General features: G+C 44.2%; 1 protein-coding gene across 1 annotated transcript in view; it reads left to right on the top strand.

The window, feature by feature from the left end:
• Positions 1-27,518, top strand: part of NTPCR (nucleoside-triphosphatase, cancer-related) — a 202,666-nt gene that overhangs the window by 38,473 nt on the left and 136,675 nt on the right. The window contains exons 2-3 of the mRNA XM_085643571.1: positions 19,333-19,495; positions 26,047-26,143. Coding sequence (XP_085499697.1) covers positions 19,333-19,495; positions 26,047-26,143 — 260 coding nt within the window. The remainder of the gene's footprint in view (positions 1-19,332; positions 19,496-26,046; positions 26,144-27,518) is intronic.

Below are 27,518 nucleotides of genomic sequence, written 5' to 3'. Positions count from 1 at the left end.
ACAATTCAAAAAAGTTGCCACTTAGCAATTGCTCCAGGAGATAAAAATTGAGTAAGCATACAAAATACCAAGTGCAAAAGGTGAAGGACAGAAAAGATGAGAGAAAGATCTTAATAGGGATAGTTAGCATCCCATCATTACACTCTCAAAGTGCCCAGTGTCATCATCTGGGGTACCAACCAACTCTTCTCGACAACCTCTTATAGCATAGAGGAGATATGAAAGAGTCGTATCCTCTTATCAAGTATGAATCAAGGAAAAGAGGAAAAAACTTACTGCTAAGATGCAGTGTAAATTTCTAGGAATTGTTTTTTTTAAGTGTTTTTTAAAATAGAATAAGCCAAAGACAAACAACAAGTATATATTTCTTGCTTGTGTCTAGTCAATCGCATTCCTATCTAAAAGCTGTGTATGAAAAAAATGAAAAAGAAGGAGCAGTTGTAAATAGTTACTGCTCCTGTTTACTGGTCGACATGTTTCAGCCTTCGGGAAGACTATCCCTGGCTTTCTTCAGGACCTCATTCACAAAACTTCCAGTGGTAGGCTTCGCAAGAAATAATGGGTTACTACTGTACCCTCAATAGCTGTCTTCAACTTCTCAATGTAAATTTTGATGTATTCAAACATCTGACAACAACAAAAAAGGTGTGTTTAAAATTTAGTTATACAATTAATCACATAGCATTATGCATCTGCGCCTTTTGACACCATTTACAAAGGTATCTTGAAAACATAAAATAATGCTTACCAATACATTTTGAGGAAAAGACCTCACCTCGCTTGGCACCAGCTCAAGTCAAGAGAAAGGCCCCGCTCTGAAAAATAAACATGAGCCAATGAGAAAAATGTGCAATCGCTTATTTCAAAAAGCAGAATGCAAAAAACGCTTGGACAGGTCCTTTTCAATATTCAAAAATAGGGCCTGTCAGAAAAACAACAAATGGCATTTGAGGACAAAAGTCCGCGGTCAGGCACAGAGGACAGTGCAACAACTCAAAATACTCCAAGGACACACCAAGAAAATGGAGAAAGAAATAGGGCCTATCTGGCTTATGATGTACAAAGAGTAGCGGCCCTAACAAACTAACAAGTCATCACTATTTAAGAGTGGGAGCTGCATCTTTTGGCAGCATGATTAAATAATTATTCGATCTCGTTTACTCATTAATTTGGGCACGGTAGTCACAGAAAAACAATAATAATGTGGTTGAAAAAGTATTTTAAATGGCACAGTAGATATTAGACAAAGTTCGAAACATGGTTTTAAGAAACATCCGTAACTCAAAAGCGCCAAAAATTTTTAATAAAATACGTTCAAATCATTTAAGAAAACCACAGGGAAGTGTTGTATATCCATACCTGTCCGTCGGTACCTCCGACAGGGACTCGTGCTGGGATGGAGGTACCGGACGTGACGAATCAGCTTACATTTATACCGTTACAAAGTATCAACAGCTGTAAGTAATCTGGAATCGAAAGCCGGTGGAACTTCCGGCGCTTGAAACATTACGTATGTAAAAACTACAGGATGACGTCATAATGGCTGGTAGTTGTAGTTTTTTGTGTCGCTGCGCGTTGTTGTTGGTATATTTACAGGACTTATGTTCAATTTTAACTGTGTTTACGTTGTAACATCAAATGGAGAGTGATTGGGTATAGCAGCTAATGTGGAGCCTAATTAAGAAGAAATAACCCCTGATGATCAAAAGTTATAAAAATTTAGAATTAATATGGCACATCTCCTGTATATAAACGCCTATAGAAGTAGATGAGGCGGGGAAAAAGACCGCCGATGTATATCATTATCATATATTTTCCGCAAAGAAAATATCAATGCTAAGAAATGGCGTCGCTGCTATCAATAACAGCTAAGGCGTGACGAATCAACATCCTGTTTATATCGTAACAGAGTGTCATCAGGTGTACAGGTTTTGTGATCGAAAGCCAGGGGAGTTTTCCACATTCGGTAAATGCGTGTGTGGAAGAACTACAGAGTGACGTCATCGTAACTGATACTGGTAATTTGCTTGTCTAAATACGTATTAGATTTTAAACAAGAGGAAAAATTATTTTGAATGCAAGTTCTTATAGAGGAGGCAGCGAAGAGACTCTCTACAATTATCAAATCAATTGTAAAACATGATTAAATTCTCAAAAGTGCATTATCTTAAACACTTACAGTAATATCATGTGAAGGTGTCAAGAATTCCTGTCATGCGAGGGGAGGAAAACGGTAACCAGCGAAAACGGACTACATCTCCCAGGATGCTTAGCGGTTGAGAGGTTATGTAAACAGGAGAGCTGTTACATAACTCAAGGAAAACACGCCCTTATGTAAACAGGAGAGCTGTTACATAACTCAAGGAAAACACGCCCTTATGTAAACAGGAGAGCTGTTACATAACTCAAGGAAAACACGCCCTATAAAGAGAGGAACCGGGAGGTACAACGCTGTCGGATATTGTGTTTACACCGACGTACCTGCTTAGTGAAGAGCAGTGTTCCGGAGTGGTGCTCCACTAAGGCAAGAACGGAGGTAGGTCGAGTCGTTACTCCCTGGGCCGTGTCTTGCCCCATCGTCACCTGTGAAGGACCCGGAAGCTCTACCGGATAACCATTGAGCTTCGCTTTTTGACTCGGCTGAGTCAAAGCGCAGTGGCGCTTTTGCTGGTTGGAGTCGTAACTCCCAGCCCGACCAGAGATACAGGGACTGCCAGCTGTAAACGCACACCAGGAGGTGTTTGCCGCGTTACAGACTCGGAAGTCCACGGGATCGATCGAGCGGCTGCTCTCGATTCAGTCTTCTTTGCTTGTGATTGGGGTATCGGTGACGCATCACCAGGAGGTGACTCCGCGTCCCGGTGCAGTCTGAGGAAGAGGTTGAGCGGCTGCTCCCTTCAGGTAGAGACCCCGGCTGGGTGTTTCCCTGACTCCTCGATTCTCCCCAACACTCTTCGTTCCCCTCACAGCCTACCGATTGGCATTGTCGGCCATTTCATTTCTGCCCTCTGTTGGCATACGCCGGGATCGGCGTATATGCAGAGGACGGTTAGGACCATCCGTGCTGTGGGCTGGTAACGTACTTAGCCTGGAGGATTCCAGTGACTATAACCTTTGTTTATTCCTTGTATTATTTTTGCCTTCATTAAAATAACTAAACCTTCACAAGTGGTTGCGTTCTCATTCTCGTGTCTGTTAAACAATCCTGAGACGTTCAGGGCGTTACAGAAGGACAATTTGCTAGATGTAAAAAGTGCTGATATCAGGGCTATGCCTATAAATAATCTTTTATAGGAAAAAATCCAACTTTGCATATTCTATTATGTAGTGCAGTTACTCCAGACAACTATATCTCTTACTTCTTGTGTAGAGACATCCATGGTATTGCGTCATTGAGACCGCATGCATCACTGGACAATTTGAATATCCATCTTTGTTCTCGTAAAAGCAGAAAATTGGACACATCACTGATATGTGGTGGAATGTAAGGTTTTTCTAACACAGTCCACTTAAAATCTTCTGCTTTGTGTCCCTGTTCGAAGAAGTGTTTAGTGAGATATTGTTGTTTATAACTGAAAATGCTCAATAAATTAAAAAAAAGTATGTGGAGCGGAATAGTAAGAATATATCCTGGCATTGGGATTACGGTGTCTTCACACGTCGGTCAGTCCCCAACTTCTTGCCTAGGCCTCTTGCATCTGAGCCCCTGTGGATGCCGTCATTCTGCACGGTGGTGGGAATGAACGGTCAAGGGCTATGTCCAGTATGCTATTAAAATCTTCCCCTATTACGCTGGGTATATTGCACTGTATGGAGAGCACTGATGACAGTGAGGTCCAGTAGGGCCACTGCTCTGTGTCAGGTGCATATATAGTGCCTAGCAGAAGGCATCTCCCGTCTAGCTTACCTTTAAGAAATACATATCTACCCTCGGAATCCATGATCACGTCTTCCACTAGGAGGGGGGTGCTTGGGCAGACCCAAATGAATACTCCACGGGCGAACGCTGAGTAGTTTGTGGCAAAGACTTGCCCCCGCCATCTATGCTGCAGCCTACTTGTTTCTGTGTCTGTTAAGTGAGATTCTTGGAGGAGGGCTATCTGTACATTGTACCATTTGAGGTATGCGTATACTGCGTATCTGCGGGATGGGGTGCATAAGCCCCGGACATTCCAGGTCATTATACGTTGTGTTGCCATTCAATCGGTATGATCAGACACTTAATTCGAGAGTGGTGGGCTGAGTGCCAAATAGTTTGTCTGGAAATAGCGTCCAGGGTTAGTATACTTTGGATGTAATAGGGCCCGGGAGGACCAAATATAAAACTCAACACCAACATGACAGTCTTGTAGTACCAAAAGAGCAGACCTCACAACCGTGCGGGGCTGCCCAAACTGTGAGTAGAACTCAAACGAAACAAAAAATCCTCCTTAGATTGTGTGGGAGCGGGAGTACGAAGTTTAGTCACCTGTTGTCACCTGTTGCTTAGAGTTATCAATACCCTCCATGGTGTCCCATGTATCTACAAGCGTGTACAACCACCCGAGCGTGCCGTCATCTGAGGAGGTGTTCTTCCCCTCCCCCCTTACCCTCATCCCCCTCCCAGCGCCCCCAGACCAACCAAAAGCTTTTATATTCTGTACTGACAACTATGAAATATTGCATAGGACAGCATACAGCCATTCAAACGATACAGTTCCCATTATATGAGTCCCTAGGCCGTTTGCGGGTTGACTTCTGGCTAATTTAGTTTCAGAGGGGCAAGCTATCGAGGAGCCTTCATCATCGGACGACCGAACTCATACCCCTTCTCTGTCAGAATCTTTGGTCAGGCCTGATATCTGTTCTGCCTCCCGTACAGCCTGTTGGCACTCCTTGATGATTTGCTCCAGGTTCGGCACTGCAATCAACTTTAATGTGCATGTTTCGCCAGATCTTCGTGCACGAGTCCTCTGACTGTTGGCCTGGGGCCTGAGAATTCCCTGCTGCCTCCAGCCAGTCCCAGGTGACCTGTGGTGTGTCGAAGAACCTGGTATTGCCATCCGTTACTATACCCAGCTTCGCTGGAAAAAGCAAGGAGTGTTGAATGTCCAGCTGCTGTAGTTGTTGCTTTACTGCTAAAAAGGAGCTGGGCTGACATTGCACTACAACAGCGTAATTGGGGAAAAACATCACTTTGGCGTTCTCTACACTGATTTCTTTCAGCTTTTGTGTTTCTCGCAGAATGGAGTCCCTGTCCCGGTAGTGGAGTACCTTGAAGAGAAACGGGTGGGGGTGGGACCCAGGAGCTGGCTTCCTCAGTGGAACTCGATGTGCCCTTTCAATCGAGAAGAATGGCGACAGGGATGTTGCTGGCAGGATTTCCTGTATCCATTTTTCAGTGAACCCCACTGCATCCTGACTTTCCACGCCCTCCGTCAGTCCAATGAAGTGTACAATGTTACACCTGGACCCTCCTTCTGCATCTTCTATCTTATCCTCTAGGTGGCGGAGCCTGTTTTCATATTCCCTCATCTGCTTCTCCAGTATGTTTGTGATTGGTTGTACTTCCGGTAGGGTTTGTTCAACAGTGGTGATGCGTTCTGATAATTTCTTGTGGTCCGCATGAAGGAGCATTCGATCTGCCACTACATTGTCAATTTTGGAATCCAAAGAGATTCTGGACCTCTCTATTTTGGAGTATCGCATCAAACATGTCACCCTGCTGTGAGGTCTGCGGGGTGTGAGAGTCCTGTTGGTCTGCCTCCATGACTGAGGAGGACCTGGTAGAGGTTCTGGAATACGTTCCCATGGTGTACCCCAATTAAGAGTTCCAGTGGTAATGGTCGTTTCTGCTATGCTCGCTCAGAGCTGTGGAGTCCACCCTGGCTGTCTGTCCTGATTGTGTCTGGTTCTCTCGTGTGAGTACAAGAGAGGAGAGGTTCTGCAGAACAAAAGTCAAGGGACTGTATGTTACAGGTAGGCTTGACAACACACCTGTCCCATGTGTTCCTGTAATTAAGTCCCGCTTTAATAATATATCTTTATAGAGAATGCGCCAGTTATGTGAAGCAATGACCTGGATTTACAATAGACAATTCCTGGCACCCCCTCTCCTTCCAGATGTCTTGTTGTGGGGATAGTGCCGGAAGTGTGAGAGGCCAAGGAGGCTGTTGTGTAGATTTCTCCTGGTATGTTATTTTCAGTTGTGTGCTCTTAATCTCTAGTCTGCCGCCAAATTCAGTGTCTCTTGACCGGCAAAGCCCCAGTCGCCTGCCCCTCGCCGTCCCCTCTGTTGGCAGGTGTTAATGCCCAGCATGCAAGTAGTAAAGTCTAGGCACATGCCTGGGCACGTTTTAAACCTGAGTGTTCCGCTCCAGTAATGGGAGCCATTTCTGATATCCAGTACCCAAGAGGCGCACCCAGGCTACGGTAGGTGCTGCAGTGACGCTCCTGCACGGGGCCAAATCCACAATCGTGTGCAGAAGCGGCTGTCGGTTCCAGTGCTACTTTCCACCGCACATACCTGTATCGTGTGTCTGTTTTCGGCTCTCAACCGCTCCTGCTCAGCTCCGTCGAACTTCAGACGGCTGTAACCTCGCGGCCTCACGGACTCGTTCCCAAGCCGCGCACGACTCCGCTCTTCATAGGGGCCCAGGTAAGCGCTAGCAGCCCTTGTCACATATGGAAGTGGCCCAGGGGAGGGAGCACCTCAGCAACCCCGCAACGCGAAGCCTCTGACAGCAGGTGGCCTCCGTCCGGGCTAGCGGTTTGTGCAGACCTGATGAGCTCAGCCCCCTCGCAGATCTGATGGTGTAAGCTGGTGCCGAGGTCTCCGTCACAGCTTCCACTTGCCGTACGGCCTCACGGACTCGTCTCCGCTCCGCGCACCACTCTGCTCTCCTCCAGGGGCCCAGGTAAGCACCCGTGGCCTTTATAACACATAACAGTGGTATGGGGGTGCTTCGGTACCTCTGCAACACGGAGCCTCCGACAGCAGGCTGCATCTGTCAGGGCAAGCTGTTTCTGTAGGTTGGATGAGCTCAGCCTACTCTCAAGTCCGACGGCGTAGCTTGGTGCCACGGCCTCCCACACAGCTTCATTTGCTGCGAGGCATCAGGCACAGCTCGGGTCATTGGGTGATTGTCCGCAGGCTGCAGAAATGTCAGATAATTCGGGTGCGCTGCAGAGCGGCACTACGGCATGTCCACCAACTTGCTCTGGCAAGCCACGCGCCCTTCAAGCCGGTGCTGAATATGGCTCATTTGGTGGTGAGCAAGCTTTGAACCAGCATATTCCTTGCCTCCGGTCCTGACATAGAATGAAAATTGTTCCTAACTGTAGTGTAGGAAAGTTTCAATCCTATTTAGGACACGACGGCGAGGATTATCCCACCTGGCAAGAAGGTTCTTTCCTCTTCCTGGAGCCCACTATAAGGAGTAACTACCAGGACTTTATGATGGTGTACACCTGTGATGTTATTTTCTGAAGAATCTGTTGATGATCTTTCTTGGCATTGACCTCTGTGGCTAGTCAAGATGTCACAACCTGGCCTGGTCCTTCTCTCTTATTTCTGGATCGGATGGTGCTAAACTGGAACAATAAGAAAGTAGCTGAGGATTAATTTGCATGAAGAAAGAGGGATATTGGAGCCAAGAGTGAACTATTACAGGCTCAACTGCATCCTGATTAGCTATCTTATAGACTGCAGTTGCATCATGATTGGTTGTGTTTTGGGCTATGTTCCCAGTGATTCATGGTTTTTCGCCTTCAGATGGAAAGTTAAAATTGTTGTTCTAAATAAGGCTGCTAAAGCGGAGAGAGAAGAGCATAATCCTCACCTCCGTGTCCTTATTAGACCTGAAAGAGTCCTTGCGAACGTTGCACCAGTGCGTTTGCTGGCTCACGAGTGTTAGCTATCTGGTTTTCGAACGTTGACAAAGCATGATAACTAATAGAAAGATTAACCTTGCTTTCGCAACCTGGCTAAAGACTAGTTTAATATTGACGTTTGATCAAGTATGTTTGTTGCAAGCCTATTAGGAAGCTCCTGTTCATGATAATATTGTGGTGCTGATGTAGATATTAGCTAGGGACTAGAAAAGAAGGAATTTCATCATAAAGTAACATCATCCAAACATTGCCATCTGTTATGTTCCTAATTTGTGTCATTTTTACATCTATGGCATTCATTCTATTCACCATTATTTAGATATCTGTCTTTACAGAGATCACAAGGTAGTTCAAGCCAGCTCCCATTGTTAAAAGTAATAACAGCAAAACCTTTACCAATCACCTCTTATGAAAGTGAGGCACTGAGCGGTAGAGATGCGGTAATTCTAAACACAATTCTTGTAAAAACATTTAGATCCTTTTTCTTCTCCCCTGCAAAGCCTCGCCGGCCCAGACAAGGCTAGATTTGGATTATTACATCAAAGTATCGCAACAAAAAAAACCTTATATTAACCTCTTTGGCGCTCATGACGAGCCCAGCTCGGCATGAGGCACAGTAGAGCTGTGCTCATGACGAGCTGTGCTCGTCCTAACTGTCGCGGCCCGCCCACGTGCTGTGCGGGAGAATCAATCAGTGGGCGGGGTCGTGACGAGCACAGCTCGTCATGAGCACAGCTCCACTGTGCCTCATGACGAGCTGGGCTCGTCACGAGCACAGTGCCACCGCCGCTGCCCCACCCCCCGTCACGCCGTGGGAGAATTACCCCCGCGTGGAAGGGGTTAAAGTTTGGAAAAGAATAAAATTAAACATTTCAAATCATCTATGCCAAGTCCTTTGGCAAGAAGTTCAAACAAATTCAAAATCGTGGAATCTTGGAAGTATCTAAATCTGGCATCCCATCCCCCCTTAGTCCTTTAACTCCCCCGGAGTCCTTTAAAAAAAACATCAATGGACTAATGAAAAAAATCTCAATGTTAAAAGATAGAGTCCCCTGCACCTAGATCACATTACTGGATGATACTGAATGAATATAAAATCCTTAATCCACAGCCCTATTTAGAGACTGGATGGTCAATGCAGCTAAAGAATGGCTTTATTAGAGCTCAATTTAGACTTCTCCCAGGCCTTGCTCACGCAATGCCTTGGCTGTGGATCACAAAAACCACATGTTGCAGACTGCAAAAGTGGAGAGGAAGACATCATTCACTTAGCATGTTTTTGCCCTGTGTTGGACTTGGCCCTTCCTGGAAGAAAGACGTGGGCTACTAAGGATACCTTTTAACCAGCTGGGAATTCGTACGTGCAGGCAAGCTGTGATTGCATGCTTTAAAACATCAGATACATCGCTAAACTGTGTATTTACAAAGTTCTTGAACCTAGTAACAGAAATATTGGACTCGCACAATGCTATCTTGGTTTGAATTTACTGCTAGTGACTGAATATTTATTTAAACATAGCTTAGAATTACAGTTCTCTTGTAGGGGATTTCTGTGTATAGTCAAAAGCACTTGAATAGTCCCGCCCACGTGCAGGGACCCCGGAGCACTTTCTTAGATATATCTTCTTAAGTAGATAGTTTTCGCCTTTCTTCAGGAAGGCCTGCAAAGACACTTAAGAGATAGGAAGATCATAATGCAGCCTAACTAAATAGGCTACACTGGCAATTACTTTATCTTGAAGTGAAAAAAGATAGCCAGTAAACTTGAATTTTGCAACGTTATGGATATTAATACACAGAGAAAACTCCCCTTCACACAACCCCTTTTTTCATGATAGAGATGAAAGGGTTGAACAGAGAAGCCCCCATAGAATGCCATTATATGTCTGAAAATAGTAGCCGTGCCTTTAGGAGTCTCCTGAGACCATCAGTATCCCATGATGCACAGCCAGTGGCAATTACTTTAGTTCTTTTTTCCGGCTCCTTTTAACAGGACCCTGGAGCATTGAGCTCAGCCAATTTTGGTGTTTTTCATCAAAAATCACTTCAGAATTTGACTTTTTAGAGTTTTACTCGACGTATTTTTTCTGACAGGAATGCCACAGTTTTCAGTCAAAAATGCCATCCCTTTTTGATAAGTGTCCAGACTGTGGAAGAAAGAAGGCCAAGTCTGACTCTCACAGAGTGTATATCCTTTGCCTGCCTGCTTCTCATGTTGTTGATGCCTGTTCCATTTGTAAAATCTTTTCCAGGCGCACCCTGCGTGTCAGGGAGAAGATTTGGCTGCAAGGTGTGGAGGGAAGAAGAAAACAGCTGGCCAAGTTAACATGTGGGACTTCAGGGCGAGGAGAGGATCAGTCCTCTACCAGAACTCTGTCTTCAGCCTCTGGGGGGCTCCCCAGTAGAAGAAGGGCTGAAAAACTATGCCGGGCCAGGTCGACTTCGAAAGCAGGTATTGCACCGACCTGCTCGCTGTCGACTCAGGGCTCTGGGTCGATACGACTTCGACGTTCCACGTTGAGAAGAAGATACGCAAAAGAAGTTGTGGAACCAAGGGTGAAACTCTCTTGTTTGCCATCGAGAGCCCCTACACCGAGGAGGTCGCGGCCGAGGACAATGTCGATGCTCCATCGCTGATCGACGGTGACTCACCATCGTCGGTCGTCGTCGAGTAATCACCGGCACTCGCCGTCAAAGTAATTGACGTGCACCAAAAAGAAGTCACCGACAGTTGCCGTCGATGAGTCACAGGTGATCAACGCCCAGAAGACACCGTCGATCTTCAACTCGATCGATGTTGAGTATGTCGACGTCGAAAGGAAGTTCTCGGTTGAGAGGACGTCGAAGGTCACCGTCGGCAAGTAGATCGACGTTGAGGGGGAAGGCTGGATCTTATGGTGAATCTATAGCTCCTTCCTTCCTTCATGTGGCTCGTAAGAAGAGGAGGTTAATTTATTCTTCAGATTCGGAATATTCAAGGACATATTCCCCAACTAGGTCACCAGCTCAGTCTTCACATCCACAAGATGATCCGCCGCCTCCTCCTCCTTTGCCTCCAACGCCACCTCCTCTGCCTCCTCCTCCACCGCCTCCACCTCCACCTCCTGGGACCACAACACCTCCTGCACCTCGAAGACCTAGGTCTAGGTCCCATGCGAGGGATTGTTCTCGCAGCCATAAACACTCCTCAACTCGATCTCATCGCCGACATCATGAGAGATCTCCCTCCTGACACACCAGGGGCACTTCCTCAACAAGTACTGGGAGATATTCCCCGACATTATTGGATTCTCCTCCTCAAAGAGTTTCTTCTATTGATGACATCACTACTTTCCAAGAGGTTTTGGTGCGAGGAGCTCCAAACGAAACATACCAATGTCCACTCCGATTCCATCAATCTCTATAATTTTTGAGATTCTATAGCAGAGACAAGCCTCTCGTCCATTGCTTCCTCTGGTGCCTGGCTTAATGGAACCAGCCAATGGAATTATTTCTCACTCCTTCTTCCATTAAATCAGCTCCTTCAAGACTACAGAAAAAGTATCGTCCTCCAAAGCAGGATCCCACTTTTCTCCGGACAGACCCTACTTCAGATTCTGTTATTGTAGTGGCAGCTAAAAAACAACATACTACGGCTCCAACATCCACAGTTCCAACTGATAAGGAGAGCTGTAAGATATATTCAGTGGGGAGGAAGGTATGCAACACAGCAGCGACCTCTATGAAGGCTGCTAGTGCCACAACCCTGGTGGGCAGGTACAACCGGGCACTATGGGAGTCTCTTCAGCAGTTTGCAGAACACCTACCTAGGGACAAAAGTGAGGATTTTAATAAAATCCTAAATGAAGGACTTTTGGTGTCTAACCAAGTTATTAGTGCACCGGTGGACACATCCATTCTGTCTGCCCATGGATATTGACACAGGGTGGCACTCAGAAGACATTCATGGCTTCGCTTAACCTCTCTGAAACCTAAAGCACAACAGTGTATCATGAATCTGCCTTTTTCAGGAACAACCCATTTTGGATCTCATGCGGATGAAGGGATGGCCCGAATGAAGGCTGAGATGGAGACACTGAAGGCTGTGGGTCTTGGAAAAACCCAAAGACCAGCGAAATCTTTCCACCCTTTTCAACACGGATACTCTTCTCAGAGGTTTCAAAGGTACCAGGACGACAGACCAATACACAACAGTCGTACCCAACAGTCTTTCCAACCTTTCCATAAACGATAATCAAGAGGAAGATCAGAACAGCAACCTGCACAAGGAAATAAGGCACCTGCTGGTTCTATGCCCTGAATCCTATCTTCCACCTCTTCTGTTACCCATTCTGGTAGGGGGAAGCATTCAACATTTCCAGGCAGAGTGGCAAAAAATAACACCGGAAAATTTGGTTCTGAATATTGTTCACAATTCATACTCTTTCATCAGCCCTCCACCATCAATCCCTCCAACACAGTCACGATTCCAACTGTGGCAATTACAAATGGATGCCGACATTATCTTGCAAAAAAGGGCAATAGAACCTGTTCCTCCTTTACAACGAGGAAAAGGACTGTATTCAAGGTTCTTTCTAGTCAAAAAGGACAAGAACGAGTTCAGACCCATTCTCGATTTAAGAAAGGCAAACAAGTAGATTTGAAGAGAAAAATTCAGAATGTTGGTGTTATACCAGATCTACCCTCAACTTCATGGGGGGAATTGGTTATGCGCAATAGACCTGCAAGACGCATACTTCCATATTCCCATAATAAGGAAGCATCGCAAGTTCCTGAGGTTCACGGTGGGGAGCAACCACTATCAATGCTGTGTCCTCCCATTTGGCCTGAAGTCAGCCCCCAGGACTTTTTCCAAGTGCATGGCGGTGATTGCTGCCCATCTGAGGAAGCACAAAGTGTTTGTCTACCCCTACCTAGACGACTGGCTGATCAAGGCATCCACGTGTCAGGAGGCTCAACTACATTTCATTTAGACCGCCAACCTTCTCCTTTGTTTGGGTCTTCACATCAATCAAGCAAATTCTGTCTCGACCCCTGTACCGTTGCCTTCAATACCTGAGAGCAACCATCGATACTCGCACGGCAAATGTGTATCCTTCGGAGGAGCGATGCTTCTCGAACCTTCAGAAGGCTCAGGCTCTCATGACCACATTCTTTGCAACTGTGAGGAAGGTCTCCTCTCTTCTGGGATCCATGGCATCTTCCTCACTCCGAATGCGCGTTTCCACATGAGACCTCTGCAGGAATGTCTGGAGGACCAGCGGGACCAGAGAATAGGAGATTAGGATGACCGGATTCAACTGTCACAACATGCCCTCCAGTCCATCAGATGGTGGTGTTTTCCCAACAAGCTCCTACAGGGGATTCCCTTCCACAAGGAGATACCGACGCAAACCTTAGTAACGGATGCTTCTCTTCTAGGCTGGGGTGCACATACAGATCACCGTCAGATTCAGGGCAAATGGTCCACAAAGGAATCCACTTTCCACATCAATCTACTAGAGCTACGAGCAGTCCATTTGGCTCTGAAAGCGTTACAGCCATCATTCCGTGCCAGCTCCCTACTTGTCCAGACGGACAATACAACAGCAATGTTCTACCTCAACAAGCAGGGGGGCTCGAGATCCAGACCGTTATCTCTGGAAGCCCAGACCATCTGGAATTGGCTCTTAGCCAGAAATCTGACCATAATAGCAGCTCACCTCCCAGGTGTTCAAAAAGCTCAGTCCGACGCTCTAAGCAGACTTCTTCAGAAAAATCACAAATTGGTATTAAATGACGATGTGGTGCGAGATATATTCAAAAGATGGGGTACTCCAGAGGTCGATTTATTGCCACCGCAAAAAACAACAAATGCCAGAACTCGCCTCAAAGTTCTACCAACCGGGAACTATGGGGAATGCCCTATGGATTAACTGGTCAGGCAGATTTCTCTATGCCTTTCCTTCAATTCCCCCTGATCCCAGCAGTCTTCATCAAACTCTGACAGTCACGGGCCAAGATGATCCTCATAGCCCCATAGTGGCCACGTCAGTGGTGGTTCACAGACCTTCTTCACCGCATCTCAGGCTGCCATGCATATCAGACCTACTAACACAATTCGGAGGACAGATGGTGCACCCCAATCCCTCATCATTGAATTTGGCGGCATGGCTCCTGAGTTAGTGCAGTATGGACACTTGAACTTACCTCAGGACTGCATGAACATTCTTAAGGAAGCTAAAAGGCCATCCACACGCTCCGCTTATGCGTATAAGTGGAAGAAATTCTGTATCTAGTGTTCATCGAAGAATGAAGATCCTACTTCTTGTCAGGAAGATATCATCCTTCTATACTTACTTCATCTCTCACAATCTGGCCTTCAATTTGCTTTCATTAAGGTTCACCTAGCAGCTCTGAGTGCTTACAGGAAATGCCCTTCACAAACCTCCTTTTTTTAAATCCCTGTAATTAAAGATTTCTTGGAAGGTTTGAAGAAAGTTTTTCCTCCCATCAGACATCCTTCTCCTCCTTGGGAGCTTAATGTAGTTCTTTCTCGACTGATGCAAGAGCCCTTTGAACCCATTCGTAAGGCTACTCTTCAGCATCTGTCTTGGAAGACTGCTTTCCTTGTGGCTATCACTTCTGCCCGCAGGGTAAGCGACATCCAGGCACTGTGTTGTCAAGAACCATACACGGTTTTCCATTCATCTAAAGTGGTCATGAGGACACATAGGAAATTCCTTCCTAAAGTAATTTCGGATTTCCATGTGAATCAAACTATTTCTCTGCCTACATTTTTTCAGCAGCCTTCTTCTCCTGCGGGGAGAGCGCTTCATTTTCCAGATGTTAGAACGGTTTTGAAGTTTTATTTAGAAAAAACTAAAGATAACAGGATATCAGATCAGTTATTTGTAAACCTTGGCTCTCTCCGTACTGGTCTAGCGACTTCCAAACAATCCATCAACAGGTGGATTGTTTCATGTATTCTGCTTTGTTACCAGACACAAAACTCTTGTTAGTAAGCCTAGGGCCCACTCTACCAGAGGAAAGGCTGCTATTGCGGCTTTACTTCGTAATATACCCATTTCTGAGATTTGTAAGGCTGATACCTGGAAGTCAGTCCATACATTGACAAAACACTACTGTCTGGACTCTGATGCCAAGGCAGATGCTCAGGTCGGACAGGTTTCCTGCGGAACCTGTTTGCTTAAACTTACATGTTAAATCTCTGTTTCTTCCACCGCGTGTGTGTTTATGGGATGTGCTTGCTAGTCTATTCAAGTGCTTATGACTATACACGGATATCCCCTACAAGAGAAGGAATAGTTTCTTACCTGTAACTCCAGTTCTCTTGTAGGGGTATTTCCGTGATAAGTCATAAGCAACCCTCCCTCCTCCCCAATGGAATAAACAGACATATTCATAACTTAGAATAGGCATACACTTCTCTACGCCTTCAAAAAGAACTGAAGTAACTGCCACTGGCTGTGCATCATGGGATACTGGTGGTCTCTGGAGACTCCTAAAGGCACAGCTTCTATTTTCAGACATATAATGGCATCCTATGGGGGCTTCTCTATCCAACCCTTTCATCTCCATCATGAAAAAAGGGGGTTTCTGAAGGGGAGTTTTCTCTGTGCATTAAACTCCACAAAGTTGCAAATTTTAAGTTTACTGGCTATCTTTTTTCACTTGAAGATGAAGTAATGGCCAGTGTAGCATAGTTAGGCTGCATTCTTGTCTTTCTATCTCTTAAGTGTCTTTGCAGGCCTTCCTGAAGAAAGGCGGAAAATATTGACTTAAGAAGATATATCTAAGGAAGTTCTCTGGAGTCTCCGCACGTGGGAGGGATTATTCAAGTGCTTATGACTTATCGCGGAAATACCCCTACAAGAGAACTGGAGTTACAGGTAAGAAACTATTCCATCTGCTGTTTAAGGAACACTCAAGTATTATTGCTGGTTTAGTAACCTAATTATAGGAGGTGCTATCTAATATATATATATATATATATATATATATATATATATATATATATATATATATATATATATATATATATATATATATATATATATATATATATATATATATATATGCTTAGTTTGCACTTTTTGACAGCATGTCTAGCATATGAGATGCTATTCATCATACATATTAATAAGATGATTATTGTTTACATTCTTGGCAGCAATTGTTGTCTTAGTAGTTGCTTGCATTTTACAAATTATGTTTAACAGCAATCCTGGACTCTTTTACTCAATTGTGCAAATTGATGGTTTGATTATTTTTTCCATATAAGAGGCCTGGGAAGCACTGTGCGAAGCAAGTAGATTAAACGATAATAATAAATTGTGGAGGTTAATAAATTCTGCCCCACTGAGCGAAGGCACTGGTCCAAGGATTGTGGTCGAAAACCCAGAGGACGACTGGATTAAACACTACTCTGCTATTTATGCTGCACAGTTCACCCCTAATTGTATGACCAACAATGATAATGCAGGCACCGTAAAGCTACCAGCTATTGCCCTTTTTACCCTAGATGAGGTGATTGAGACAATAGCTTCTAGCAAAGGGGGCAAAGCACCAGGCCCTGATGCTGTTCCGGTGGCTCTGTATAAAGCAAACATTCCGTTGTGGGGCTCAATTTTAACTATTGTTCTAAAAGCTTGCTGTACATCAGTATTCCACCCAACTTGGGTGAAATCTATAATAGTTCCCATTTATTAAAAAAAAGGGAATTTGTCACAACCCTTCCTGCTACAGGCCGATCTCGCTTCTTGCCTCCCTGGTCAAAACAGTTGGCAGAATAATCTTGAACAGATTACAAAAGTAGGCTGAAAGTAAGGGGGTGTTGAATGATTTACAATATGGGTTTCGCACTGGAGTAGGGACTATTGAACAGAGCCTCAATCTGTCCATTCTCATAGAGAAGTACATGGAGATCAAAGGCGGTAACCTGTATTTGGTTTTATTTTTACCTCTCCTCCGCCTTTGACTATGTAAATCACTCAAATCTCTGGGCAGTCATGGGTGAGATGGGTGTGGATTCTGAGACAATTTGTTTTTTATGGGACCTATACTCAGGTGCCAAGGCCAGGATTAGATATGGAATCCACGGCGAATGTACACAGTTGTTCAGCATAGGAAGAGGAGTGAGTCAGGGCAGTGTCCTTGCACCTTTTTTGTTTTCACTTTATATCAACAACGTGGGCACTGCTCTGGAACGATTACCAAAAGATATGGCCCAGGTGGGACACCACCCTGTGCTCGCACTTCTCTATGCTGACGACGCCGTACTGATGACGCGCAGCCCAATTTCAATGCAGCGGGAGGGTACTTAATGACTTTGTCAAATAAATACAGGATCTTGACCTACATGTAATCCAGACCTTTGTAGTGAAGTGTGGGAAGAAATCGGAGGGGGGGGGGGGGTCCCGAACTATGAGAATACAGGATACATCCATCGAATTTACCAACACTTTCTCATATCTTGGCGTGTTATTTGACAAAGGTGGATCATGGAGCCAAGCCATTAATACAAAGTCGCTGCTCTATAGAAGGGCCTGCATTGCCTTACGCAAATTTGCTTAAAGATTAGGTACTAATCCACCAAGGGAAATGCTCACCATCTATAAGGGAAAATGCGTTAGAAAAGCAGTTTATGAGGCAGGCATATGGGGACACGTAAACTGCACGACTATACAATTAGTGGAGAACGAATTTCTAAGATATTTACTCACCACTCCCAAATCCGCACCAACTTTTGTTTGTTATACCGAGTTGGGACTATCATTCCTTGCGGATTTAATTAAGATCCAACCGCTCCTGCTATGGCATAAAGTATGGACATCTGAGTATACAGTTTTGAATCTACTTGTCTAAACTCATTTAATTATACGAAAACTTCCTGGTTAAAGTATGTCGAATGTTTTTGTAAGGACCTAGGCCACCCTGAATATTTTAATAAGCCTGAAAGTTTAGTGAATTTGAACAGGAAAGATCTAAAAGCTGATTGCTTAGCACATCTGGAGAACCACAGGTTGTCCACGGAACTTGTAAAACCCTCAGTTCAAAGAAATCAGCTAATCTTAACCAGTTACGATATGCAACTATATCTGCGGGAGTTTACACACCAAAAGCATAGATATGTCCAAACTCGTTTCAGGATACCTTCCATTGCATGGTTACGTTTCCTGAACTAAATAACTGGTCCCTCATGTTATCGAATTGTCCCTGCGATCATGCCTCATGCCAGACAACTATGCATGTTTTTCTTTTTTGTAAATTTTGTAAAAAATGGAGGAAGCTCTACATATTAAGCTATTTGAAGCATCTAGACTTTCATAAATGTTGGCCAGCATAATTATTTCTACAATCACTATCAGCAATTAATATTTGCGTAAGAATTTCATCTTTTCTGTGGAGTGTTCTCTATGCTAGGAAGTCTGTTTTAACAACTCTGTGATATGTTGGCTATTGAAACACTGTAATGTACAGGTGTTGGATCGGCGGGCCCAGTTTTTAGGTTCTTACCATCTTGTATGTTTTGCTCTAGACCTTACATCTAGAATTTTTTAATCAACACGATCTAATATTATTTTTAGACGATTTTTAAGCAAATATGGTAAGCAATATTTTTATTTACGTAGGTCATTTTAAATATATTTTACACACTGTCTCTATATATGAGTTTATATGATATGTAATATACCTGAGAGTATATATTTAATACTCATATTGTATATTTGTATTGTGCTTTTATGGTCTAATATTTTAGATCGAATAAGATGATGATGATGATTGTATAATATGATTGTTTTATGATCTTATATTGTAAGATTTTAATTAATCAACAATAAAATGTACTTGACTGATAACTGCAATTACTCCTCTTTTATATACTCTGCTCCAGTCTTTATATAAAGCGTTCTTAAAGTTATAATGTGGATGTCTTGTGTGTATGTATTCTTTGGGAAAGGTATTCCAGTAACCCACAAATTCATAAAATATATTCCTGTCTGTTAGGATTGATCTTTACCCAATATGCATTATCTTCAGGCAAGTTGTGGGAGCCACAGCCTGACTGTCTACCCCGCTCATGGTGGGAAGTGGGTTCAAACTTGTTCTTGCCAAAGAGCTAAGGAAAGTCTAACTGACCATATTTATAGGCAGAGGTGGACCTGTGAAAACATATCCTGTTCCCCTGAGGCACATCACATTACACACATATCTAAGCAATCCTCTCTCTCCTCCCATAAAGAGAGAATTAATGCACAAGAGATCCATTGAGAAACCTCTTCAGAGGAACCCCTGCTTTAGCATGTCCCATCACAGGTAGGTTTTTCTCTCACGGGTCCTCTCAGACACAAATTGACACCTTCCAACAAATCTATGCTAGCTATCTTTCACAGATACCATAAGCTGAAATATTTGTTTTACCAATAACAAGACCAATAGTTTAATTCTGTTTTGTAGGAGTTGGAAAGACTACATTGGTCCAGAAAACAATTGAAGCACTAAAGTCCTCTGGCATTCCAATTGACGGATTTTACACAGAAGAAGTCAGACAAAGTGGGAAGAGAATAGGGTTTGATGTTGTCACTTTGTCTGGAAAGCGAGGAACATTATCCAGAGTGGGGTAAGATTATTATAGTGTATGTATTCAATGTCTTATGTAGATTTCATATCTTTATGTTTCACTGAATATTATACGCTGCAGTTCAGCATTATGGTACCAAACCTATGCCTTCAGCAGTAACAACTGCTATTATATATAATTTAAAAGTCTAACATATGAATATCTGAACTGTGGCTAGTTTTGTACACACCCATGAACTTGAATGACATCCCTAATAAAATCAGGCTTAACACACCCTACCTAATCTTGAAAGATAACCTAAAACAAATACACAAAGATTGTTTGAAAAAACACGTATATTCTCTTCCATTGTATCATCATATTCTTTTCAAACTTAACTTCTGTGTGTTAAACTACACAATCTCCTTCAAAGTGATCTGATGTCTTAAGAGTCCCTGCAATAGAAAAGTATACATCAATTAATCAAATTAGTATCTGTTTTTGACTTTGGCTAGTCCACCACACTTCCTTCTTTCATCCCCACCCTTATCCTTCCAAAGAGGAGGAGCGACTGCATAGCTTGGACCCCAGGTATGCAGTGTCCGGTGACATCAACTTCATTCAATTTGGGAGAATGAATAAACCACTTTTTAACCAAATGCTCCATTTTGCATAGGTTTGTCCTCTGTATCAAGATCTGATGTGTCTTGGTCAAAGAATACTCTCCAGAGGACATTCTTACCCATTTCACTAAGGCATGGCTGCTTAGCTAAGAATGTTGGAGAACAAGAGGAGACAAGCACCTTCCCTTCCTAAGCTGGACAGTCAGAGGACAGCTAGATCCCTTTATAAAATAAAAAAATGTCAATGCTAAAACAAACCCCTTCAATTCTGTCAACAAGAAGACTAAAACACTCTAAACACTTATTCAGAATACTCAGAGGTGGTAATAATTCCCCTCTCTCAATCAGATTTTATGACCCTTCTGTCAATTCGGAAAGAATGAATAATGTCTTTGATCAAAAAGTGAAATCCAGTGAGCTATTGCTGCCTGACCTCCCAGATGAAAATACATTTTGCTGAAAATCCATGGGTATATGGTACCATGTTGACTTAGTCTAGATTGGTGAATTATAAAAAAAAATATAATGAATGCCAAAAATTGTATCACTTCAAGGGATCCAGCACAGATGAGCATTGCTAAAGACTTGGCATTCCACCTGTTACCTCATTTGACTAATCTGGTGAACCTCTTTTTGAAATGAGGGGTGCTACCCGATTGCTTTAAGATTATCAAGTTACCCCATTTCTTAAAAAACCCACTGCGTATGCGAGGGATCTTAATAACTTTCACCCTGCTTCAGGTTTTCCCTTTTTTCTAAAATGTTATTGAGAACTGTGTTGCAACACATTATTGTAATGATTTATGTGATGAGTGCCAATCATGTTTCAGACAAGGGTGCTGCATGGAGACTGCCTTGCTCTAGGTAATTATTGACACACTCCACATCCTTGGTTTGTGTGGCTCCTTAAGCCTGGTCTTTCTCATGCTATCTGCTTCAGTTGATACAGTGAATTACTTTAAGCTCATTAAGACTGTAAAAACATGTATGGACATTGATGTCGTTCTCAGTGGGTTCACCTATTACTTGAATAATAAGCTGCATTATCTTGCAAGCACAGATACTTACATAGGACTGATACATTACTTTCGTAAATCCCCAACATTCATAAAGGAACTCACAATAGCACTATCCTTTTCCTGCAGCACTTCCAGATTTTCAAATTCTTTGCTTCCAGTCCTTCACATCACTACTTCACTGTCTACATTCAAGGCTGACCTGAAAGTTCCTCTCTTCCAAGCAAAATATTAAATCTGACGAAACTATACCTGCTAACCCAATTATACCTGCGACCCTGTATGGCTGCTTTTACTCTGACCACTTTCTGAAGCCTTTTTCAACTTCTCTTTAGATTACTCACCTTCCCACTCTACCTTGTACTCTAACTGCGCTCCACAAATGGACATAATACCCCTTACTCAACCCTGGCCTATCTCCGTTGCTTGAAATCAATGGAGACGTCAGATACACTATACAACTTACTTGGCCTACGCCAGGGGCACGCTAGTGTGGATCCATGCAGGGGTATCATTCCAACATGTGGGTGACTTAATTGATCCAGAGGGCAGATATATAGTGGTCATGAGCCGCCTGGAGGGCAGGGATGTAGTTATCATATATGCACCTATTACCGATCAGGACGCTTTCCTGACGGGTCCCATACTTAGTCCACCCAACCATAATGGGGGGGGGGGGGATTTTAACTGTGTAACGGAGCCCCAGACATTTAGGTATCACCCTCCGTTGCGAAACTCCCAGACCTTCAGAGTAGCCCTCACTTTTACAGACTGGCAGCTGGGGACTAATTGACTCTTGGAGACAGATGCACCCTCAAGCTCGAGATTACTACTTCTCGAGTTTACACGAGCTCCACATTCGCCTGGACACATTCCTCTGCACCCTTGATTTACATAGTCTGGTCTATTCCACAGAGTACTTTGGCCGAACAATTTCAGACCACAATCCTATACTCTTACACTTGCGATGGGCCCGTCCTAGACTCTGCATCCCAACATGGTGACTAAAACCAGAGTCATTGGAAGATCAGGTATTTTGAAAGATAGATAGGCGTAAAATAAGTCAGTACTTTGGGGACAATGCTGGCACGGCCTCATCTCCTCTGGTGGAATGGGACGTTTTCAAAGCGATAATTCGAGGCTAATGCATAGCAGAATCAAAGGGAGTTAGGAGCACTTTACTGGCGGAGATGCGCGACGTGGAATAAGAAATGTGGGACGTTGTGACCCTAGTCCTGGAAACCCAGACCTGCAGCATGCGCTCTTAGAAGCTAAGGAAAAAGTGGTGGCCCAGGTCGAAAGGCTCAGGTGCTTGACTTTAGACAGTATATGGAGCAACACATGCTGAATGGGATAGATCTGGATCCCTGCTAGCCTGGTTGGCCAACCCATCGAAGTGCAGATCGAACTCGAGATTAATGTCCTCCTTTCTCAGTATAACTAGGAATTACCCAAAAACATTGCACTGCACGATGCAGACGCAATGCGAGCTTTCCTGAAGGCGCTCCACCTCTCGCGCAAAACAGTAGAGGAAGTGGAGGAGCTTGGTGGGAACATCACTCCACAGGAGATAAAGGAGGCAATTAGAAATATGGCACGTGATAAGATGCTGGGAACAGTGAGGTTCCTGGCTGAATTTTACACGGCCTATTCTGAAGAGCTGTCTCCCAGGCTGGTGGACTTCTACAGTGCGCCCAGGAATTCTGAATATCTACATGATACCACCAGAGAGTTGCTCATAGTCCCCAAAGACAGGAAAGCAACGTATGATTGCACAACTTACAGACCACTCTTGATGTAAAAGATCGATTACAAGATCTTGAGCAGAATCTTGGGGACAAGGTTCCTCCCATTCATGACTAAATTGGTCCTTCCTGATCAAGAGGGATTCATACCTGGCCTCAACATGGCCCTCAATATCAGGCATCTCTTGTCCTTGTTGGAGGCTGATGGCTATGCCCATGAGGACACAGCAGTGTTTACTGTGGATATAGAAAAGCCCTTTGACAGCCAGGAATGCGGATATCTGTACGGTGTGATGTCCGATATGCGGTTAGGTAAGAACTTTGTGATATGGACTGAGCTGCTCTACTCAGACACAATTGCTAGGTTCTGCACGGAATTGCCCATAGCTGAAGGTTATACAGTGGACTGTGGGACGCAACAGGGGCGTTCACTGTCACCCCTGTTATTCGCATTCGCTATGGAGCCTTTGGCTGGCTACACAAGAATGGGGAACGGGTATCGGGGACTACAAGTTGGAGGACATTGCCACCGCATAGCTTTCTATGCGGATGATTTATTGATTTTCCTTAAAAATACGGTGAAGGACCTAGACTGGGCCAAGACCATGCTGAAATGCTGCTGTCCCTGTTGGATCTGAACGTGAGCTAGCATAAATCAAGATTATTCCCAATTGTATCCGTAGAGATCCTCCGGAGGGGTTAAATCAACTACAATGGGAGCCCCAATGCCTGTCTTATCTGGGTGTTAAGGTCTATCATGACCGAGCCAACCTGTGGGATGGAAATGTGGGGCTGGAAATCAGATCACTCATCTTGAACATGGAATTCTGCAAGATGTTATCGCTATCAGTGGCGGGCCATTTAGGTCTCTTAAAGATGGTGGCACTCTTGCACCTGATGTACTACTTTGGGATGCTCCCACTCTGGGTCCCACAGGCAGTGTTCCTCAAGCTTGATTCCTTAGTCATCGCTTTTCTATGGAGTAAGGTCCGTAGGAGAGTAGAGCTCTTTGTGTTGCAACGCCGTGCGATGGCCAGAGGTTTGACTTTGAGACATAATATATTGCAACCCAACTTCATTGGTATGTCCAGTGGCTGGTGGGTAGACGAGACCCGGATAAAGTCTTGGAGCCCTTTGTCGCAAGGCTTCCTGGCTTCACCAGAATGCTGCTGCGGTTGAGGTGTTTTTCAACCATGGACAAGGTGATCGCCAAGTGCTGGAATAGGTGCCTGCAAAAAGCACATAGTAAAATCCCATATTCTCCTGATCTGCCTATAACTATGTTAGCCGGACTGCCCCATGGTGGACACTGGGGGCGGGGGGGGGGGGCGAAGACTGGGCTGCGGTTGAAGCGATGATAGTGGGAGACTTATTTAGAGAGACAGAACTACTCCCATTTGAAGCGTTTCGCTTAGACTTCGACCTACCGTGGGGCCACTTCTGCCTGCATAGGCTGGTTACAACGGTGTTCTGTAAGCCCTTGAACACTGGTCCCGCTCAACCGCATGTGCTCAAAAGTGCCGCTATTTAGCTCTCTCTCTGCTGGCACTATTAAAACCTTTTTTTGCCTCTACAGGACAAACCCGGGCGCACTGACTGACTGATTCAGCGCCTGCAGTCACGCTGGGTGGCAGATCTGGGCATCCCCATCACTGGCAGGGATTGAGACTCCATTCTAGATAGATTAGCAACGTTATCAAGAAATACCCGAATTAAACTGATTAATTACCCCACAGAGCAGACCTCACTCCGGAGCGCATAAGTACATACTTTCATGTAGCTGATGCAGCTAGTCCACTATGCAGGGAGGTGGGAGCTGACCTTTTGCATAGTCTGGTCCTGCCCCTCGCTGCTTAGTTTCTGGGAGGAGGTCGCCCAGACGATTGCAGATGTTATTGAGAAAGATGTTCCTTGCTCCCCTGTCCATTGCCTCCTAGGTTGGTTCCCACACACTTCCAAGACCAAGGTCACGAGTACATTTCCGGGCCTGGCTTTTATATTGGCAAAGCGAGAAATCGCGAAGAATTGGAAATCGCCTGAGGGGCCTCGAGTTCCGTATGGCAGAGGGAAATGGAGAAGTGGGCAGGATGTGAGCAGAGAGTACTCCTGAGGGAAGCCAGGCAAGGGAAAGGCACTTTGGATAAGGCCCATGCCTACGAAGCTCTAGTGGATAGCGTCACTGACCCAGAACCCACCACCCCATCGGGCCACCCGCGGGCTCTTCTAGGCCTGGCACGCACTAGAGCTCATCACACTGGTAGGAACTTCACTGACGCTCCCCGCCCCTTGGCCCTACACTGAAGGGGACTGCACGCGCTGCTTAGACCCTGCCTACTTCATTGGTGCTGTCGAGGGTTTAATATAAAGTAACAGCAAATGTACGCCCCTCCAGGCGACTCATGGGGAGGGCTATGTTCAAGTTATATTAAGGGCTGCCTAATGGTACATGCTAAACGGTGCCTGTCTTCCCTTTGTATCCACATTTATTTTTCACGTGAAAAACTAATGTCTGTACGATGTAAGTAATGTAAAATCCCAATAAAAGGTGTTTTTAAAAAGCGAATGTGTGTTGTCTGTGCAGCAGTTGCAGCAAATAATACACTTACAGTAACCCAGAACTATCGGTGCGTGTTTTGTGTATGCTTTTCAAACAGGCATCACACGTCCATCCTGGACTGGATCAATCCCAGCAGATGGAAACTAATACAGCCGATTTCACCAGGACAACAAATGGCCAGGAATCCCACGATTTTAAAATGTATATTACACAACGAAGAACTTTAGCCCTGTTAGCTAGTGCTTGGGTTACTACTGGGATGTCATCAGACACGTACCCAGTTACGCATACATTGTTATTAGGATGACATTTGGTTCTCCCCTTTAAGGGAGGCCAGCATTGACAGGCCTAATAACTGTTCTTTTTGGGAAGATTGTACCTGTGACCAATGTTAATTAGAAGTGTCCGCAAGAACGTAAAGTAACTTATGTGCTAAACTTTTTTTTATCTCTTATTAGAGCACTATCAGTGGTAATCGCAATGTGGTAATTTTTTTAAGCTATTGTAAAATCTGGAATGTGAATGGGTTCATGAATTGGCCTCAATCCCTGGCTTGCGCCTTGTGCTAGCTCCAATAAACCGAGCCACTTGCTAATCCGATCTGAACCAAAAAGACTGAAGTATATTTGGTATGGTTTTCATGATACTAAACATGCAATGTATTTCTTAGGTCTAGTTCTCGAAGTGGAAGGCCGGAATGTCGTGTTGGACAGTACGTTGTGGACCTTTCTGCATTTGAGGACCTTGCTCTTCCAGTGCTGAGGAACGTGAGTAAAATGTTGACAGACACCGTTCTTTTTTAACAATTGAATGAACGAAGTACTTTTAAGTGCACTGGCCTCCTAGCGCTAGGTCGGAAGCATGGCATTTTTCAAGCGGCATGAGTAGCAGGTCTTGAGAGCGTTAGGTAAAACATTATAGATTTCTATCGATCAGTGACATTGGCAATATTTTTTTCTAAAAAAAAAAAAAACTGATTCATCACACAAAGAAATAGATTTGCAAATTTACATAAAATGGAATCACAGTAATAATAGTGCTGTATCACATATTTGTTTGTCTTGGGTCTCTTCTGTTCCTAATAAATGGGTTGCCTGCCACTTAGTGCCGGGATGGAAACTGCTTCTCGTGGCCATTACTGCAAATACTTAAAATTATTCACATTAATGCTGTATGTCTTGCACAAAGTTGCACCCTTGCAGTGCCAGCCTTAGGATATTGTGGGCCTGTGCAGATTATACTATACGGGCACCCCATGACACTAGTCAAATTGTTTTTCATTGCTAATCATTTTATTTTAGTAGATTGTTAACAATTACAAGCAAATTTTAACTATAAAAGTGCAGCCGTAATAAAATAGCTTATAATGCTACTTCATCCCAAAAGGGAACTTTCCTTGCTCTCTGACCTGCAAATTCTTTAGTCGAGAGTGTGTCCAGCTTAATGTTCAACTGATATCAGTGCCAGGCCAGTCAGCCGGTCTGGGACATTGAAGAGCAGAAGTAATTCTTAATAATTTTCAACTTTGAGAAGGATCATTCCCAGAATTTACTGTGACAGGAACTGTCAAAAACAATCTATGAATGATGTTTAAATTGGGATAAATGTCATGCAAGTGGTTGTCATGCATGTTTTTGAGAACAGAGAGCAGATGCAGTACATGCTTCATCTGTATCAGGATGGTTCTCTTGTACAGAATGTGGAAGCTTTTAATTTCTGTGATGAGTTCATCCCCAGCAATGTCTTCTTTAAAATATGTAGCTGCATCTTTGCACTTTTACTTGAGCTCTCCAGTTTCCAAAGGTTTACCTGATCTGACTTGGTGCACACATCCATATCTGTCATTAACTGTTACCATTTCTTCAAAGCGTTCTTTGAGTTTGCTGATTGCCTGATCAACAATGACATTGGAGTATTCAGTTTTGAATTTTCTTCTACTATAATTACTGGATCATCTTCTCCTTCATAATCAAAATATTGTGTCTTCCTTCTTGTCCTCTTTTCAATCTCAAAGCTGGTCTCCACTGGATCATCAAACATTGAGGCTATCTCAGAGGCAACTTCAATTGCTTTATCACATCCTGTGTCACGATACTCTCTCATGTAATCCCCAGTACTTTTCAGCAGAGCTATGGCAACATC

Source organism: Triturus cristatus, chromosome 3_1 (assembly GCF_964204655.1).
Source record: "Triturus cristatus chromosome 3_1, aTriCri1.1, whole genome shotgun sequence".
NCBI lineage: Eukaryota > Metazoa > Chordata > Amphibia > Caudata > Salamandridae > Triturus > Triturus cristatus.
The sequence above is the reverse complement of the archived record's forward strand: the minus strand, read 5'-3'. Positions and strand labels throughout refer to the sequence as shown.